Source organism: Oryctolagus cuniculus, chromosome 1 (genome assembly GCF_051225735.1).
Source record: "Oryctolagus cuniculus isolate XC-2025 breed Fujian yellow rabbit chromosome 1, ASM5122573v1, whole genome shotgun sequence".
In the NCBI taxonomy this organism is placed as follows: Eukaryota; Metazoa; Chordata; class Mammalia; order Lagomorpha; family Leporidae; genus Oryctolagus; species Oryctolagus cuniculus.
In genome coordinates this window covers 190,300,231-190,319,986 of record NC_142867.1, presented here as the reverse complement: position 1 = coordinate 190,319,986, position 19,756 = coordinate 190,300,231, and the positions used below count along the sequence as shown (strand labels likewise).

At 41.0% G+C, this 19,756-nt stretch overlaps 2 protein-coding genes across 3 annotated transcripts in view; one reads left to right on the top strand and one right to left on the bottom strand.

Annotated features, from left to right (window-relative positions):
* Positions 1–19,756, top strand: part of CAAP1 (caspase activity and apoptosis inhibitor 1) — a 134,131-nt gene that overhangs the window by 72,233 nt on the left and 42,142 nt on the right. The gene's annotated exons all lie outside the window — the stretch shown is intronic.
* On the bottom strand, positions 9,992–15,988 carry LOC100350215 (large ribosomal subunit protein eL29-like). Its single transcript, XM_070053054.2, has one exon. It carries the CDS (start codon positions 13,274–13,276, stop codon positions 12,563–12,565), a length of 714 nt encoding a protein of 237 aa, XP_069909155.2. The 5' UTR covers positions 13,277–15,988; the 3' UTR covers positions 9,992–12,562.

The following is a 19,756-nucleotide window of genomic DNA, read 5'->3' as shown; positions in this document are numbered from 1 at the left end:
ATTTTATTTGCCCATTGAGTTAATCATTGATGGGCTCTTTAAAAGGGGAATTCATGTCATTCATTTCTGAGAGGTTTTAAAATATTATTTCCTGGGTGAATTCCTTGCCTTTATTTTTTTCTTATCACTGTTTCTGGCTGTCATTCACATATGGCTAGGTCTGCTTTTAAAAATCTCATAATGTGGCTGGTGTTTTGCCATAGTGGGTAAAGCTGCCGCCTGCAATGCTGGCATCATATATGCGTACCACTTTGTGTCCTTACTACTCCAATTCTGATCCAACTTCCTACTAGTAGCCTGGGAAAAGAGGCAGAGGATGCCCAGGTGCTTGAGCCCCTGCTACCCACATGGGAGATTTGGAAGATGCTCCTGGCCCCTGCCATTGCCACCATCAAGGGAGTCAACCAGTGGATGGGAGATCGCTCTCACTCCATCGGTCCCTCTTTCCCTCTCTGTAGCTCTTTGAAATAAATAAGTAAATCTTGAAAAAAAAAAAAATACTGTTTCTGTTTTCCATCTTTTCCTGCTGCTTTCTTGTGTATTTTCTCAGTTTAGTTCTTCCAGTGACTTTTTTTTTTTCCCCACAGTGCCTTGGCTTTCCATGCCTGAAATGCTCTCCTGGTCTTTTCAGCCAGATCCAAATGCCTTAAGGGCTGCTTCTGAGGTTAGGGTGCTACTTAAAGCTGTTGTCATTCTATAAGTCTGTTGTGTGAACTGCTTCCCATGTTGGAACATTCTCTCCTTTTTAATTGTATCTATTATTAAAACCAGACACTTGATCCTATTTATATGATCATTTTAACACTTAATTCTATCTATATGTTGACTTTAACACATAACATGGTCACTTTAACACTTAAGATGGCATTTTTTTTTTTCACTTAGCTTAATGGGATTTGGAGTCCCATGGCAAGTTTTTAAACTGTACCCTTAGAAGTAAATCTGTAGGAATATATGCAAAACTATACAACTTTACAGTTGCAAACTTCCTCCTCCCCCTCTTATTCACACTCTCATTTTTTACTGAGATCTATTTTCAATTGACTTTATACAAAGACAATTAATTCTATGTTAAGTAAAGAGTTCAACAAATAGTATGAAGAAAAAAATAACTTCCTCAAAAGTCAAGACAAGTTTAAAGTCATTGCTTCTCAAAGTGTCAATTTCACTTTTATAGGTTTCCTTTTAGGTGCACTGTTAGTTCTCACAGGTCAGGAAGAACATATGGTATTTTTCCCTTTGGGACTGGTTTATTTCACTAAGTATGATGTATTACAGATTCATCCATTTTGTTGCAAATGACCATTTGCCACTGTGTAGTATTCCATACTGTACATATTCATTGTGTACATATCCCATAGTTTCCTTGGTTGATGGGCATTTAAGTTGATTCCATGTCTTAGCTATTGTGAATTGACCTGCAGTAAACAAGAGGGTGCACCTAACTTTCGTTTACGGATTTCATTTCCCTGGGTAAATTCCCTGGAGTGGGATAACTGGGTCATATGTTAGGTCTCTATTCAGATTTCTGAGGTATCTCCATATTGTCTTCCATAGTGGCTTTACCAGTTTACATTCCCACCAACAGTGAATTAAGGTGCCTTTTTACCCATCCGTGTTGATTTCTTATGAAAGCCATTTTAACTGGGGTGAGGTGGAACATTATTGTAATTTTGATCTGCATGTCCCTGATGGGTAGTGATTCTGAACATTTTTTCATGTGTCTGTTGGCCATTTGGACTTATTTCCTCTTTTGAAAAATGTCTGTTTAAGCCCTCTGTTCATTTCTTTTTTAAAAAGCTTTTATTTAATAAATATAAATTTCCAAATTACAGCTTTTGGATTATAGTGGTTTCCCCTCACCCCCATAACTTCACTCCCACCTGCAACCCTCCCATTTCCTGCTCCCTCTCCCATTCCATTCACATCAAGATTATTTTCAATTATCTTTATATACAGAAGATCAATTTAGTACATATTAAGTAAAGATTTCAACAGTTTGCACCCACACAGAAACACAAAGTGTAAAGTACTGTTTGAGTACTTGTTATTGTATTAATTCACATTGTACAACACATTAAGGACAGAGATCCTACATGGGGAGTAAGTGCCTAGTGACTTCTGTTGTTGCCTTAACAATTGACACTCTTGTTTATGGCATCAGTAATCACCCTAGGCTCTTGTCATGAGTTGCCAAGGCTATGGAAGCCTTTTGAGTTTGTCAGCTCTGATCTTATTTAGACAAGGTCATAGTCAAAGTGGAAGTTCTCTCCTCCCTTCAGAGAAAGGTACCTCCTTCTTTGATGGCCCGTTCTTTCCACTAGGATCTCACTAACAGAAATCTTTCATTTAGGTCTTTGTTGTTGTTGTTGTTGTTTTTGCCAGAGTGTCTTGGCTTTCCAAGTTTTAAAATACTCTCATGGGCTTTTCAGCCATATCCAAATGCCTTAAGGGCTGATTCTGAGGCCAGAGTACTGTTTAGGACATCTGCCATTCTATGAGTCTGCTGTGTATCCCGCTTCCCATGTTTTATAATTCTCTCCCTTTTTAATTCTATCAGTTAGTATTAGCAGACACTAGTCTTGTTTGTGTGATCCCTTTGACTCTTAAACCTATCATTATGATCAGTTGTGAACTGAAACTGATCACTTGGACTAGTGAGATGGCATTGGTACATGCCACCTTGATGGGGTTGAATTGGAATCCCCTGGCACGTTTGTAACTCTACCATTTGAAAAATGTCTATTTAAGCCCTCTTTTCATGTCTTAACTAGGTTGTTTGTTTTGTCGTTTTAGAGTTTCTTGATCTCTTTATATAATCTGGTTATTAATCCTTTATCAGTTAAATAGTTTGCAAATAATTTCTCCCATTCCGTCAGTTACCTCTTCATTTTCCTGAGTGTTTGTTTTGCAGTACAGAAGCTTCTCTATTTGATGTAATCCCATGTGTTGATTTTGGCTTTGATTGCCTGTACCTCTAGGGTCTTTTCCAAGAACTCATTGCCTGTGCCAGTGTCTTGTAGGGTTTTCCCGATGTTCTCTAATAATTTGATGATGTCAGGTTGGAGATTTAGGTCTTTAATCAATGTTGAGTAGATTTTTGTGTAAGGTGTAACGTAGGGGTCTTCCTGCATACTTTTGCATTTGGAGATCCAGTTTTCCCAGCACCATTTGTTGAATAGACTGTCCTTGCTCCAGGAATTGGTTTTAGCTCCTTGATCAAATATAATTTGGCTTTAAATGTTTGGGTTGATTCCTGGTGTTTTTATTCTGTTCCATTGGTCTACCCATCTATTTTTGTACCAGTACCAGGCTGTTTTAATTATAACTGCCCTGTAGTTTGTCTTGAAATCTGGTATTGTGATGCCTCAGCTTGTTTTTGTTGTAGAAGACTGCTTTAGCTATTCGGGGTCTCCTGCATTCCCCTATATAGGTATTTCAGCATCATTTTTTTTCAGATCTGAGAAGAATGTCTTTGTTATTTTGATTGGTATCACATTGAATCTCTAAATTGCTTTTGGAAGAATGGACATTTTGATGTTATTTATTCTTCCAATCCATGCACATGGAAGATTTTTTCTTTTAATTTTTTTTGGTTTTCTGTTTCTTTCTTTAATGTTTTATAATTCTTATTGTAGAGATCTTTGACATCCTTGGTTAAATTTACTCCAAGGTATTTGATTTTTTTGTATCTGTTGTGAATGGGATTGATCTTAGAAGTTCATTCTCGGGGCTGGCGCCATGGCTCACTTGGTTAACCCTCCACCTGTGGCACCAGCATCCCGTATGGGTACTGGGTTCTAGTCCCAGTTGCTCCTCTTCCAGTCCAGCTCTCTGCAGTGGCCCAGGAGGGCAGTGGAGGATGGCCCAAGTGTTTGGGCCCCTGCACCTGCATGGGAGACCAGGAAGAAGCACATGGAACCTGGCTTGGGATCGATGCAGCGCCGGCCGTAGTGGTCATTTGGGGAGTGAACCAACGGAAGGAGGACCTTTCTCTCTGTCTCTCTCTCTCACTGTCTATAACTCTACCTGTCAAATAAAAAAACGTTCATTCTCAGCCTTGGCATTGTCTGTGTATATAAAGGCTGTTGATTTTTGTGCGTTGATTTTATATCTTGCTATTTTTCCAAACTCTTCTATGAATTCCAATAGTCTCTTGGTGGAGTCTTTTGGATCCCCTATTTATAGAATCATGTCATCTGCAAATAGGGATAGTTTGACTTCCTCCTTCCCAATTTGTATTCCTTTGATTTCTATTTCTTGCCTGATGGCTCTAAAACTTCCAGGTCTATACTGAATAGCAGTGGTGAGAGTGGGCATCGCTGTCTGGTACTGCATCTCAGTGGGAATGTTTCCAACTTTTCCCCATTCAGTGGGATGCTGGCTGTGGGTTTGTCATAAATTCTCTTGATTGTGTTGAGGAATCTTCTTTCTATACCTAATTTGCTTAAAGTTTTCATCATGAAAGGGTGTTGTATTTTATCAAATGCTTTCTCTGCATCTATTGAGATAATCATAGGTTTTTGTTCTTCAATTTGTTGGAATTAAAGTGATGCTGGCTTCATAGAAAGAATTTGGGAACATTCCCTACCTTTCAGTTGTTTTCAATAACTTGAAAAAAATTGGAGTTAGTTCTTATTTAAAAGTCTGGTAGATTTCAGCAGTGAAGCCATCCGGTCCTGGGCTTTTATTTATTTGGGGGGGGGGGGTCTTTATCACTCTTTCGATTTCCATCTTGGTTATTCATAAATTTTTTTTGTTGTTGGACAGGCAGAGTTAGAGAAAGAGGCAGAGAGAAAGGTCTTCCTTCCATTGGTTCACCCCCACAAATGGCCGCCACAGCCAGCGCGCTGTGCCAATCCAAAGCCAGGAGCCAGGTGCTTTCTCCTGGTCTCCAATGTGACTGCAGGGTCATAAGCACTTGCGCCATCCTCCACTGCCTTCCTGGGCCGCAGCAGAGAGCTGGACTGGAAGAGGAGCAACCGGGACAGAATCCTGTGCCCCAACTGGGACTAGAACCCGGGATGCTGGTGCCGCAGGTGGAGGACTAACCAAGTGAGCCACGGCACTGACCACATCTATTTTTTTTAAAGATTTATTTATTTTACTTGAAAGAGTTACACAGAGAGAGGAGAGGCAGAGAGAGAGAGAGAGAGATGTCTTCCATCTGATGGTTCACTCCCCAATGGCTACCATGGCTGGAGCTGTGCCAATCTGAAACCAGGAGCCAGGACTTCTTCTGGGTCTCCCATGTGGGTACAGGGGCCCAAGGACTTGGGCCATCTTCTACTGCTTTCCCAGGCCACAGCAGAGAGCTGAATTGGAAGAGGAGCAGCCGGGACTAGAACTTGCACCCATATGGGATGCCAGCGCTTCAGGCCAGGGCATTAACCTGCTGCACCACAGCACCGGCCCCAGTTATTTGTCTATTTAGGTTCTATGTCTTCATGGCTCAATTTAAGAAGGTTGTATGTGTCCAGGAATCTATCCATTTCCTCTACGTTTCCCGGTTTGCTGTAATTACAGCTCTTTGTAGTAATTTTTGATGATTCTTTTTATTTCTGTGGTGTCTGTTGTCAAATTTCCTTTTTCATCTTTTTTTTTTAAAGATTTTATTTATTTATTTGAGAGGTAGGGTTATAGACAGTGAGAGGGAGAGACAGAGAGAAAGGTCTTCCTTCCGTTGGTTCACTCCCCAAATGGCCATGAGCCAGGAGCTTCTTCCTGGTCTCCCATGGGGTTATAGGGACCCAAGGACTTGGGCCATCTTCTACTGCTTTCTCAGACCACAGCAGAGAGCAGGATTGGAAAGGAGCAGCTGGGACTAGAACCGAAGCCCATATGGGATGCCGGCACTGCAGGCAGAGGATTAACCTATTGTGCCACAGTGCCAGCACCTCCTTTTTCATCTCTAATTTTATTGATTTGGGTCTTCTCTCTCCTTTTTTTGGTTAGCTGATCCAATTTTGTGTCAATTTTGTTTATTTTTTCAAAAAAACACCTGTTTCTTTGTTGATCTTTTGTATTGTTTTCTTGGATTCAGTTTTGTTGATTTCTTCTCCAATTTTGATTATTTCTTGCTCCTGCTAGTTTTGTGTTTGGTTTGCTGTTTTTTGTCTAGGTCCTCGAGATGCACTGATAGCTTATTTATTTGGTGCCTTTCCAATTTCTTGATGTAGGCACCAGTTGCCATAAACTTTGCCCTTAGCATTTTTTTTTTTTTTTTTTGCTGTATCCCATGAGTTTTGATATGATGTATAGTCTTCATTGGTTTCCACAAATTTTTTTGATTTCTCTTTTGATTTCTTCTATGACTCACTGTTCATTCAGGAGCATGTTCACTTTCCATGTGTTTGCATATATTCTAGAGATTCTTGAGTTGTTGATTTCCAACTTTATTCCATTGTGGTCAGAGAAGATGCATGGTACGATTTTGATTCTTTTGAATTTGCTGAGACTTACTTTATGGCCTATCGTGGTCAATCCTAGTGAACGTTCCATGCACTGGTGAGAAGAATGTGTGTTCTGCCATTGTAGGATGAAAAGTTCTATAGATACCTGTTAGTTTCATTTGATCTATAGTGTCGATTAACTCTGCTGTTTCCTTGCTGATTTTCTGTCTGGTTGATACATTCATTGTGGAAAGGGGAGTATTGAAGTCCCCCATTACTGTTGTATTTGAATCTATGTCTCTTTGTAGATCCCTTAACATTTCTTCTAAATGGTCAGGTTCCCTGTAATAAGGTGCATGTACGTTTATATTAGTGACATATTCCTGTTGATTTGATCCCTGAATCATTATTACATAGTGCCCTTTGTCTCTTTTTTTTTCTTTTCTTCCTTTTTTTTTTTTTTTTTTTGACAGGCAGAGTTAGTGAGAGAGAGAGACAGAGAGAGTTATAGACAGTGAGAGAGAGAAAGAGAGAAAGGTCTTCCTTCTGTTGGTTCACTCCCCCAATGGCCGCTATGGCCGGTACTGCGCTGATCCGAAGCCAGGAGGTGGGTGCTTCCTCCCGGTCTCCCATGCAGGTGCAGAGACCCAAGCAGGCCATCCTTCACTGTCCTTCCAGGCCACAGCAGAGAGCTGGACTGGAAAAGGAGCAACTGAGACCAGTACTTGGCGCCCCAACCTGGACTAGAATCCGAGGTGCCAGCACCGCAGGCGGAGGATTAGCCAAGTGAGCCACGGTGCCGGCCGAATTCTTCATTTCTAAATTTCATTTTGATTTCTCTCTTTTTTTAAAAAAAATTTATTTATTTGAAAGAGTTACACAGAGAGAGGAGAGGCAGAGAGAGAAAGAAAGAGGGAGAGAGAGAGGTCTTCCATCCGCTAGTTCACTTTCCAGATGGCCTCAACTGCTGGAGCTGTGCCAATCCGAATCCAGGAGCCAGGAGCCAGGAGCTTCTTCTGGTTCTCCATGTGGGTGCAGGGGCCCAAGGACTTGGGGCATCTTATACTGCTTTCATAGGCCATAGCGGAGAGCTGGCTTGAAATTGGAGTGCCAGGACTTGCACTGGCTCCCATATGGGATACCAGCACTGCAGGCAGTGGCCTTAGCTGTTACGTCACAGTGCCCACCCCCTTGATTTCTCTTTAAGGTCTCATTTTCGTGGGAGAAATTTTCTTTCATGTCGTGTACATATTTCTTTAGTTTGTATTTGCTTCTGATTACTTGTGTGTATCATAGAAGTATCATACTTCTGTGATCAGTGTTTTGAATTTTGTTGGTGGCATTTCTTGAACTCATCATCTTAACAATTTAGTATTGAAGTATTGTATTCTTTTCAGGATGTCATACTGTCTTCCTTATTCTTGTTTCTTGAATTGGTGCAATTGTTATTCAGCATTTGTGGAGGTACTCGTTGGTTTCTTCTTTCGCTGTGGCAGATTTTATCTTTGTACTATGCTTCTGTAGATTAGTTGAGTATCTGCTTTCAGTGAATACCTAGAGGTGTGTGGTGGGTATGGCCAGGGAGCTCTTCAGTTCTCTGAGGTGAAGGGTGTGTCTAAGGTGACACACCCAGGTTTGGCTTGGTAAAACTCTATTTTTTTTTTTTTTTTCAGAAGGGAGGTTTACTCTGCTCAGCTGAGCTCCTCTCCGCAAAGGAGACTAATGCCTGAGCGCTAGCCCCAAGTATAAAGTTTGTCCACTCTGCCACAGGACCACACAGAGGATCTGTGCAGTCCTTGGTGTAAGCAGACTCCCCAGCAATGTTACTCACCAGGTAACTCCCTGAGCATGTGAAGCCTCCCACAGTGACTGCCCAAAGTCCCAGCCATACTATGAGCCCACCCACACAGCATCAGTTTTTTCACTGTCTTGATAGAAGCTTCCTACAGTCAGGAGCACTCAGCCCCCTGTCAGTTCTCCCCACCAGATTCAGGAGTCTCCACTCAGCTAGTTGCTGGGCACTGATTTGAGCTGGCGCAGCTGTTACCTATGTCCAAAGTGGCTGCACTCTCTATTGGCTTGTTACAGGACGCTGTTGCAGGGTGATTGGGAGAGAGAGACATGCCCCTCCTTTCTTTTTCTCCTCTAGTTTGGTAGGTACACTATCCCCGATAGGGCTCCATCCAGGTTCCCTCTAGGCTTTTCCTGCAGCTTTATATCCAGTGACTTGGGCTGCTGAGGTCTGGTCTCATCTCACTCTCCAGTGCTGGTGCAGAGGCTGTTGGCTGCTGGGGTCCTGAGTTTTTGGCTTCCACGCCTTCCATATAAGTCCACTGTGTCCATCTAACTTGCATAGTTTCCTTTGCTATTTTCTCTCTAACTCTTCCCTGAGAGTGCACTCTCTCCACTTTTTTTTAAAGCTAGACTAGAGCATTAAGCTTCCTCCCTACTCTGCCATCTTAATCCCAGCCTGTTGTAATTTTTAAAAATGATTCATTTTTATTTTTATTTATTGAAAGGCAGAGAGAGGGATGGAGACAGATCTTTCACATGCTGGTTTACTCCCCAAATGGCTACCACAGCCTGGAGCTGTTCTAGGCCCAACCAGGAGCCTGGAATTGATTCTGGGTCTCCCATGTGAGAGGCAAGGGCCTAAGTGCTTGAGCCATCATCTGCTACTTTCCCAGGTGCATTAGCAGGGAGTTGGATTGGAAGTGGAGTTACTGGAACTGGAACTGGTGCTCATATGGGATGCTGGTGTCTCAGGTGGCAGCTTATGCAGACCTCTTAAGTATTCCCTTTTTAAAATAGCACCATGCTTTGTGTCTGTAGTGCAGTGGCTCCAGCGTGCTGTTCTGTCGCCCTTATATGTATCCTGGTTGGCAGTACAGGCAGAACTTGAATCTCAGACTGATCTAAGTGTTGATGGCACACCCTGTGGTCCTCTCAAGAACATAGCAAATTAGGCAGTCTTTATGAGAAGTCCTGTTTGATTTTTCTCGTCTGCATTTCTTTCTTGTGGGAGGTTCCCTGTCTGGCAGGAAGATGTCTTAAGGCACTTCTCTTTTACCTCCCTGGTTCCTTTGAGTCCAGAGATAGTCTACCTTTCCCTCATTACAGTGCAGTTGCAGGCTATAAAATTGCTTAGCTACAGCATGGCATTAGCTCTGTAGCATCAGGGTATCCTATCAGTGCAGTTGCATTGTCATCTGTTGCATTTTGCCTTAGTGTCACCTTGCTCAAGGGCCATGGGGACTTGGTACCTGGCACCTTTGACTACTATTTTTTTTCACCATCTATGTAAGTAATAAGGTGTCTGAATCTAAAAGAGCTCATTGTTTCTTTTTTGGTTGAAACTGTCAGGACTTGCTTGGCCTTTTCCTTGGCCTGTGCTCTGCTGTTTCATGAATGTAACATTTACTGGATATTAATTTTAGTAGTTTTCAAGTTTGCTTCTGCTTGTTTTTTGCCTTCTCTCAAGTTAAATTTTGTATTGTTCCTCATATGAAGTTCTCTCAAATTTACTTATTAATCTTTGGTGATGTTTGGCTGGTTTTATATATGGATATTACTCACTTCACTGATTGGTGGACTTCTCTCTCTCTCTTTTTTTTTTTTTTTTTTTTTTTCTGTCTGAGGATATCCACAAGTCGCTAGAAGACTTTATGTAGTTTGGGTATTATCAGTAAGCTAACCCTGCCTTAACCTTGGCTGGGTACACCTGTTTTAGAGTCTCATGCTTCAGCTTTGCCAGTCTTGTGTGGAGAGGTTGAATGAGTGGTTTGCCTGTTTTAGAGGCGATAACTTTCAGGTTTTGCTCCTTGCTCTCTTTGTCTTTTGAACAACCTGGGATCTTCATTACGGAGCTTCACATGAGTTTAGAATCGAATTACTTCACGGTATCATCTCTTCATAGGCTCTTAAGTTGTGACATTTGTGCTCCAGCTTCCAACTTCTTGATCCTCTGTTACCTTTTTTACTTTCTGTCTACATGGTTTAGTCCTTTTAATCTCTTAGCATTTTAGTGAGCTCTTGTGGGATAGTGGTAGCAGATGTGGTGGTTCGTAAATTATGTTTAAGCATGTTACTTGGTTTTTGTAACTGTTGCTTTTGTCATTCTATTTTTTTTCTTAAATCCAAGTTCAGTGATCTTAATGTAGAATCTTAATTGATTTCTAATGGAAAGGATATGTGAAAGTAGATAAGGATGCCAGCAGCTAGAGCTGGTGATACCCTGGGGCCAGCAATGGCATTGTTGGTTAGAGGTGCCCATGTGTTTTTCCTTCCTTCTTTTGCTCCAGTAGTTTTTACTCAAATGTATCTTGGTATTGATTGCTAAGTGCTGATGTTGTCAGATATGCAACATCCCTTTTTTTGAATTTGTAATTTCACATCCCTTTTTTTGAATTTGAAGAAATTTTCCTTGAATTTTGGTTGTAGTATTTGTTCTTGGTTTGGTTTTCTTCAGTTTCCCATTATTTGCATTATCATCTTCTTTATTTGTCTTCAGTACACATCCCTTTTTTGCGAATAATTTTTTTATCTTCATTTTGAGTTTAAATGCCTCCCTTTGCACTTGTTTCTCCAAAGGTATTATCTGTTCTGTTTATTCATGTCTATGTTCCTTCTGGTTTAGTTTTGATTTCTGAAATGATTATGTCTTTAATTGTTACTCAGATTCTGTCACCTTGTATCTGATTTGTTTGTTTTATACCTTGTATCATTTTAAAGTAACTTTTGTCATGTTTTTAAAATATAAGCCTAGGCCGGCGCCGTGGCTCAATAGGCTAATCCTCCACCTTGCGGCGCCGGCACACTGGGTTCTAGTCCCGGTCGGGGCGCTGGATTCTGTCCCGGTTGCCCCTCTTCCAGGCCAGCTCTCTGCTGTGGCCAGGGAGTGCAGTGGAGGATGGCCCAGGTGCTTGGGCCCTGTACCCCATGGGAGACCAGGAAAAGCACCTGGATCCTGGCTCCTGCCGTTGGATCAGTGCGGTGCGCCGGCTGCAGCGGCGGCCATTGGAGGGTGAACCAGCGGCAAAGGAAGACCTTTCTCTCTCTGTCTCTCTCTCACTGTCCACTCTGCCTGTTAAAAAAAATAAATAAAATAAAATAAAATAAAATATAAGCCTAGTAGTTTTAGTATATTCTATACGTGGGTCTTCCTAGTGTACTTTCATTTTTGTGGCAATGTTGATCTGTTTATTATTTCTCTTTCATTTATAGCAACATTGTATGAAGTTTTGATCCTAGTGTTTTTGTTTCTCATTTTTACTTGAGGTTCATTTTTCTGAAATTTTTTGAAGAAACCTAGTGGGGGTTAGCTTTCAAGATATGGAGACCTACCCCCTGAGATTTGCTGCCTCTGTTTCCCTCTCCCATGTTCACATGAACTTTTCTCTCCATCCTGTTGATTTTCTCTGTCCTGCTCAGTTTTGGTGTGGGCGTCTGCCCTAGAAGGGAGTCCTGGCTGGTCAGTTTCTGGAGTTGTTAGCAGCTAGACTGTTCAAGATCCTTTTAGGTCTTATTATCCCTTGTGTTTACTTGCTGTTATTAGAGGCAAAATGCCTTACAGTTTCAGCTGCTGTCTCAAATTGGCTTGCTATGGTATCCTCTTATTTCATTTATTATTTTAATTTTATTAGTTGTGTTAGGCCTGATTGTCTTCCCTTTGTTTTCTCCCACAAAATTTGACGTTACAAAGGGCTTATGATTTGGTGGTGGTTGTTCTAACCTGTTTGTATTGTGAAGTTTGTGGGGATCCCCTATATGTAGTTTGAAATGTTTTGGTGTTTCTTTTTATTGCTGTGCCTAGTTTTATGTGGGGATTTGAAGAGATTTAAAATTCTGTTTTTTGGTATTATGATCAGGATATTGTGTTTTCATTTTTAAATATTCAGTCTTTGTATACAAATAATGTATTTATATCAAGGAGAACTAATTTATATGTAAATATTGCTAAATTATTTTTAAAATTTCTTGAAATTATTAATTTTGACAGATTTTTGTTAAGTTTTTAAGGTTTTTCTTAAAAGTTTTTTTTTTTTTTTTTTTGAGACCCTGTCTCGGGTTTATTTGTACAAACAGCACAGGAGGACACTAGCCCCACGCAGACAGCAGCCCAGGGGTCACACCAGTCCTTCTGCCCTTGCATTGGTAGGCAAAGGCTGTTACTAGGGAGCCTTTGCGGGGGGCTGGGCACCTTTGGGAGGAGCCTGAGCCGGAACTGGGGCTGCAGGTGTGGCCTGGGCCTTGGGCTTGGTTTGGGCCTGAGCCTTGGGTTTGGCTTGGGCCTGGGCCTTGGGCTTGGCTTGGGCGTGAGCCTTGGGCTTGGCTTGGGCCTGGGCCTTGGGCTTGCCTTGGGCCTGAGCTTTGGGTTTGGCTTGGGCCTGGGCCTTGGGCTTGGTTTCGGCCTGGGCCTTGCCTTTGCCCTTGCTCTTGATTTGAGCTTGAGCTTGGGCCTTGATTTGAGCCTTGACCTTGCCCTTGATTTGGGGCTCAGTCTTGGCCTTTGCCTTGGTCTGTGGCCGGGACAGCCTGAGACCCCTAGCAATGCGGGCATGGGCACGCCTTCCAAGCTTGGGGTGGGCAATGTAGGCAAGCCGATCGAGCTTCCGGCTGACACCCTTCGGGATCGTGGGCTTTACTTCCTTAGGCTTGACCAGGGCCTTGATAGCTTCAGCACGCGCAGCTATAGCCTTGGCGTTGTTGGCCTGCATCTTCTTCAGGCCCTTTTTGTTGTGCTTCTTGGCAAAACGCATGTTCCTCAGGAACTTGGGGTCCACCCCTTTCAGAGACTCGTATCTTTGTGATCGTGGTTTCTTGATGCCATTTCTGTGCCATTTTCGGGACTGGTTGTGCGTGGTGTGGTTCTTGGACTTGGCCATGTCTGCACTGTAACCCGCGGCTGCCAAAGCACCTGGGACTGGAAAGAGAAGAGCTTTTCTTAAAAGTTTAAAACCAAAGCCTGGTTATCTTATTTGAAAGAAACTATTACTAGCCTGAAGGCAAAACAGCTCAGCACTACTCCTTAGAATAACAAAGGAGTTTAATGTTATTAGGTGTGTTTTTGTAATAGATGATTATTATCAACTGAAAGCTCTTTTCTAATCATAAAAAATTGAAAGTCATAAAAATCAAAGGATGTTTTGCAGATCCAAAAGCTTGATTATTTTACTGTTCTTTGAAAAAAATTTTGAAAGAGAACACAGCTCACCTTGTTGCTTTTTTTTTGGTGGGGGGGAGATTTACTTATTTGGGGGCCAATACCTTGGCGTAGTGGGTAAACTTGCCACCTGCGAAGCCGGCATTCCAGTTGTGTGCTGGTTCGAGTTCCAGCTGCTCTATTTCCTATCCAGTTCCCTGCTAATGTGCCTGGGAAAAGCAGTGGAAGATGGCCCAAGTAGTTGGGCCCCTACCACCTATATGGGAGACCTGGATGAAGCTCCTGGCTCCAGCCTGGCCCAGCCTTGGTGGTTGTGGCCATTTGGGGAGTGAGCCAGCAGGTGAAAGATGTCTCTCTCTGTCTCTCCTTCTATCTCTGTAACTCTGCCTTTCAAATAGATAAATCTTAAAAGAAAAAAAAAAAGATTTATATTTTGAAAGGCAGAATGGTGCAGAGAGAGAGAGAGAAATTTTCCATGTGCTGGATCACTCTTCTGATGGCCACTACAGCCAAGTCTGGGCCAGGCCGGCCAAGCCAGGAATTCCAGCCTAGTCTCTAAATCAGTGACAGGGACTCAAGTGATGTGGGATAAGGAGAAAGGAAGTTAGTTTAGAGCTGGGAACTTCTGTATGCCTATACAATGATGCTTTCTCTCTTTTAAAATTTTATTTAAGATATACAAGTTTCACGTATTTCATATATACAGATTTAGGAACATAGTGTTACTTCCCACCCTCTTTAAATGTTGGCTTGATACTCCCACCTTCTCAGAATGCATCGTTCACATCCAAGATCAAGGTACATGCTGAGACCCCACCCTGTTTGCATATCCAATTGGGGTACCACCTACTTCCTTATGAAAAGAGGTAGGGGAGACCAGCTGTCTTTCCACCACAGACCCTGCTTAGAAGTTCTGCTCTTGTCTGTGCTGTCTTTCCAAACTGTGGGACTTATTCAGACTGCTGCTCTCCTCTGTGCTCTTCCATCACGGTTCTTGGAAGGACCTTTCCCACTCTCCAGATAGCCCCTCTCAGGCAGACCTTCCCAGTTACAGGGACCGTTTTTGGATTTCCCTTTTTCTCTCTTGTGGACAACTTTTTAGCCCACTCATGAAGGGTTTTCTCACCATGGAGCAGCCCACAATGGTGTTGTGTATTCTCTCAGTGCCAAATAAATTCTTTTCCTATTTGCACATAATATCAATCTCTACCAAGTATTTCTATTTCTGTGGAAGACAAGAAACTGTATAGAAAATTATAGATTCATTTCCCACATCACAAGGACTTGGGCCATCTTCCCCTGTTTTCCCAGGAACATTAGGTGGAAGCTGGATAGGAAGTGGAACAACTAGAATTTGAACTGGCACTCTGATACCAGATGCTGGCATTACAAACAGCTACTGAAACCTGCTGTGCCATAGCAGCCCCCACTGTGTCACTTTTAAAAGGTAATTTTAAAAAGATTTATTTATTTGAAGGAGTGACAGAGAGGTGGGGAGAGACTGAGGGGCTTCCATCTGCTGGTTCACTCCCTCAAATGACTGCAACAGCCAGGGCTGGCCCAGGACAAAGTCAGGAGCCTGGAGCTCCCTCCAGGTCTCCCACGTGGGTGCAAGATCTGTGCATTTGGGTCATCTTGTGATGCCTTCCTGGGCAAATTATCAGGGAGCTAGATTGGTAGTGAAACAGTCAGGACTTGAACTAGCATTCATATGAGATGCTGGTGGCACCGGCAGTGGCTTAATCTTCTGTTCTGCAATGCCAACCCCCAAAGATATATTATTGCCTTTGAGCAATTTATATTTGTTCATTACTTTTCTTTCATAGTATGTCTTTATTTGGAACATTGTTTTTCCAGAGTACAAAAAAATAGAACACTGATTTTCTACCTTCTATGTATATTTGCTGTAGGTTTTTAAATACAGGTTTGTCTGTAGTGTGTTATGTAAAATCACCAAATTGATGGAAATTTGGTAGATTTGCCTATCAGGTTTATTTGTGTATTCCACAAGAAAAATTTAAAAGCAGCCTAACAAAAAACGTGTGCCCAAAAAAATTCAGGACGTATCTGGAAAAACTCCGTGAAGATTTTCTTTCTGTCTCCTGGTGAAAAAGATAGCTTAATGTATGTGATGGCTGTAAAACAGTTGTTTTGGTATTAAATGTCTGTGTGATACCTTTTGTCAGTTTTTTCTATTAATAAAGAAGAGAATATAATATCAAGAACACTAAGATCAAATTAAAAGCTGATTATGAAGTCTTTGGCTTATTCATGATTATAGAAACCTTCATATCTATAACAAATCTTCGGTATGTACAAAGAGAAAGTGTTTATGTTCCCGTATTTACTGCCAAATTTAAATGTTAACATGCTGCATTTTTGTCAAGTTTTGTGTTTTATAGTTCTTTCTTGCCATTAGCATTAAAGTATGTAAACAGAATACTTATGCATTGTGAAGCCTGTAAGAAGATTTCTGCTGTGCACTAGTTAATCAAACCGCTGCTGTAGTCACCAGAGAAACAACGCAGACTAACTGTAAATACTGCGTAGTGATGAAAACTTGGGGGCAAATAATCATGCTGTGCATAGAGTCAGCTCTTCTCTTTAAGTATACCTAAGGATGACAGCTTTTCCACCTAATCTGTGCAGAGAAAAGCTCTCTTGTCACAGCTGATGTTCCCCAAATCAGCCTTATGTAACTTATTGCTCTCATGTTGAATAAATGAAATCAGCCCCTCCTAGTTACAGAACATATTTACATCAATATAACAGCAAATATAGGAACTTGGTTTTCATATCTCCACTTACATATTAATTAAATTGAATTGATTTAAAAAAAAACCCTCTGCTAACCTTTAATGAGGGGATAGGCTTTTCATTGGTGATTATGTTTTGAATCCCCAAAATTAACCTTTATTAAGTGCATCGTAGCTCCTTCTGAGAGCAAATATTTGAGTCATCAATCTTAAACACATTTTATTATAAATCAGTTTGAAAGTATTTGCCTTTATTAGTGAGATATATTATCAGAAAATTGAATTTTGATTGAAAAGAGCTTATGGAACTACCAGATGAATGAAAACATAGCTCCCACACTGGCTTGGTTGATGCGCCTGCTTTGAACCGGTCCTACCTGACCAACCTTTAGAGGGAATCTTCTGTGTCACTTTTTTCTCTTCTGCATCACTATTTACTCTTAGAAAACCTGGCTCTTCTGCCATTTTCCTGCCTTCCGCTTTCTTCCCTAACTGGAGATTTTTTAGGATCAAATTTGTTTTGTTCTGCTATATTAACCTATAAAAACTGAAAACTAAAAAATATGTTTCCTAAAACTTTGTTGAAAAGCCTAGTTCTGGATATTTAAATACATAATTGAGAATTTTATAAACATAGAACCAGAGAGACAGTTTTTCGTTGGATGAAATCTTTAAGTTCCAAATACCAGCCACTTTAATGTTTATTGCATGTGGTTTTCAAAAAATCATTGTTAATAACGTTTTTATTTTTTAATTATAGGAAAAGGTTACAATTTCTGGTCATTGCACTTTTTCATCATTCCCCACCACTTCATTCATTCCTCACAATCATTTCAATGCATATCACACAAATATTAATACTCTTATTAATCTTTTTTATATAGCCTGCATTGAAGTAATCCCAACTATGTGAATGCTGGGTGATTTTGTGTTAAAGGAATTGTTGATTTGTGTATTTATTTTGAAAATCAGAGTTACAGAGAGAAAAGAAGAGACCAAAGGAGATTTTCCATCTGCTTGTTCACTTCTCAGATGGCTGCAACTGCCTGCACTGGACCAGGCCGAAGCCAGAAGCCAGGAGCTTCATCCAGGTCTCCCACGTGGGTGGTGGGGGCCCAAACACTTGAGCCATCTTCCACTGCCTTTCGTAGGCCATTAGCAGGGAGCCGGATTGGAAGTGGAGCAGCTGGAACTTCAACCAGCACCCACATGGGATGCTGGCGTTGCAGGCAGCAGCTTAACCTGCTGTGCCACAGCACCAGTCATAAAAGAGTTGTTTTTAAAGTTTTAGTTCTCAATTCCTAATTTCTCCCACATTAAAAAAAAAATTTTATTTATTTATTTATTTATTAGAAAGCCAGAATTACAGAGGGAGAAACAGAGATCTTCATCTGCTGGTTTACTTCCCAAGTGGCTCCAATGGCCACAGCAGAGCCTAGGCCAAAGCCGGGAGCCAGGAGCCTCTTCTAGGTCTCCCACGTGGGTGACAGGAGCCCAAACACTTGGGCCAATTCCATTGCATTTCCCAAGCTGTTAGCAGGGAACTGTATTGGAAGTGGAGCATCTAGGACATGAACCATTGCCCATTTAGGATGCTGGTATTGCATCCAGTGGCTTCAACTGCTACACTACAATGCTGCCCCCTCCTCCTTATTTTTAATAAGAAATACAAATAGGTTGATGAGAAGAGAAGATTATGTAGAGAGGAATCCTATCTAGGCATAACCTCTTGGCAGTTTTGCTTTGTTCTACAGTATGCAAACTTTATCCCTTAATCAAATTATATGTGGCTGTGTACATAGATATACACATGATACTCCATACTGGCAAGATAAAAAGACATTCTGGAGAAGAAGCATTTGCACAAATATGGAAGTCATAGGTTTATATCCTTAATATGTCAAGATGTCACACACACATACATATTTATATACATATATATACATACACACACACACACAATCAAATTGCAAAGTGTGAATGTCCTGGAATTATTAACTGTGGTTTCTGATTCTTCAAGCTCAGGAGTGTTGAAGATGTGGGGGAGAGAACTGGGAGATCTGTAGAAGAAGCACATACAACAGGGAGAAATGACATCTGATGAAGTGACAGAGCTATGGTTTGTGGTTCTTGGAGACTTGTGTATGGGCATGGAATATCACATACTCAGGAGTTTTTGTTTGCTCTGAGTATTACTACTAATTACTACTAATATTTTCAAGGATGAATCTGTAAGAAATAGGATTCATATTCAATTGTGCACAAGTTTTGTTGTAAAGACATAAAAGTATTCGTGAAAAAAGAATTTAAACAGGCAGATTCCTGATTTATTGGGTAGATGAGGCATTATATTTAGACAGCTATTTGAAAACACACTGCTATATCCTCTCACATTTGCTTTTCAGTACTGGTTGTAGTCATACTGTGAAGTTTGCTGAAATGATGTAAGTTTGTTCATTGAAACAGTAAAAGAAATGGACTTGTGTACTCTGTGGTTGATGACCACTTCATGTCATTTGGAGCATAAGATATGCTTATCACTGAAAGCTGAAATTAGCCCCAGAACTACTGAGCTCTTTTTTGACACTTTAAAGGTATAAACGTGAGGAATATAATCATGGATAGCAGGCTGTTACGCCTGGCGGGAGTAGGCAGCACATTCAGTTAACCTTTATTGCTTGATAGCGATCTCTTGCCAGAATCTCCAGATACCACTTTTTTTTCCCATGGCCATATGTACCACTCTGTGACTGATACTTAATATGAATAAGATGTTTTTATGGTTGATTGCAGTTCAATAGTGATATGGTCAAACTCAAATGTCGTACACTTTGTGTATAACAAGTATGGGCAGTGTAACCTACCTGAAAGAGTTCCCGTACACCACAGTTAAGAAATCAGACTTTTTATTAGCTGTGAGTTCGCTGTCCCAGGCTTCCTGACAATTCAGTGCAGCATTGGAATGAAAGCTTCGTTCCTAAGGGCCTTGTTTTAAGTTTTTGTGTTTGTGTTTTTCTGAAAGGAGAGGTTCCAAATGGTCCCTGCAAACATTTAAGTTTAAACTAGTCAAAGCAATGAATAATCTTTCCTTTGCTGCAGATGTGTAATGAACACCTCCTTAAATGTTATAAACACAATAAACTTAAAATGTTCTTTTAATATTTTAAATGTGTGTCATTTCTTTCTCTTTTTTAAAGAGTGGGGATGGGGGAGAAGAGAGAACTTCAGCTTTTTTTATATTTAATTGAACTAACAGCCTATGATGACAAGTAATAAATAACAGCAATTCAAAGTGACTAAATAAATTGGTTTCCACAAGCAATGATTTATCTTCTGTCTTTCATTGCCATCAGGCTAAGAGACAGTTCCTTTTTGTCAGCTTTTAGGAAAAATATTTGAAAGTATACCAATCCTGTTTCTATTCCTGCAACAGAAGCTCTATTACC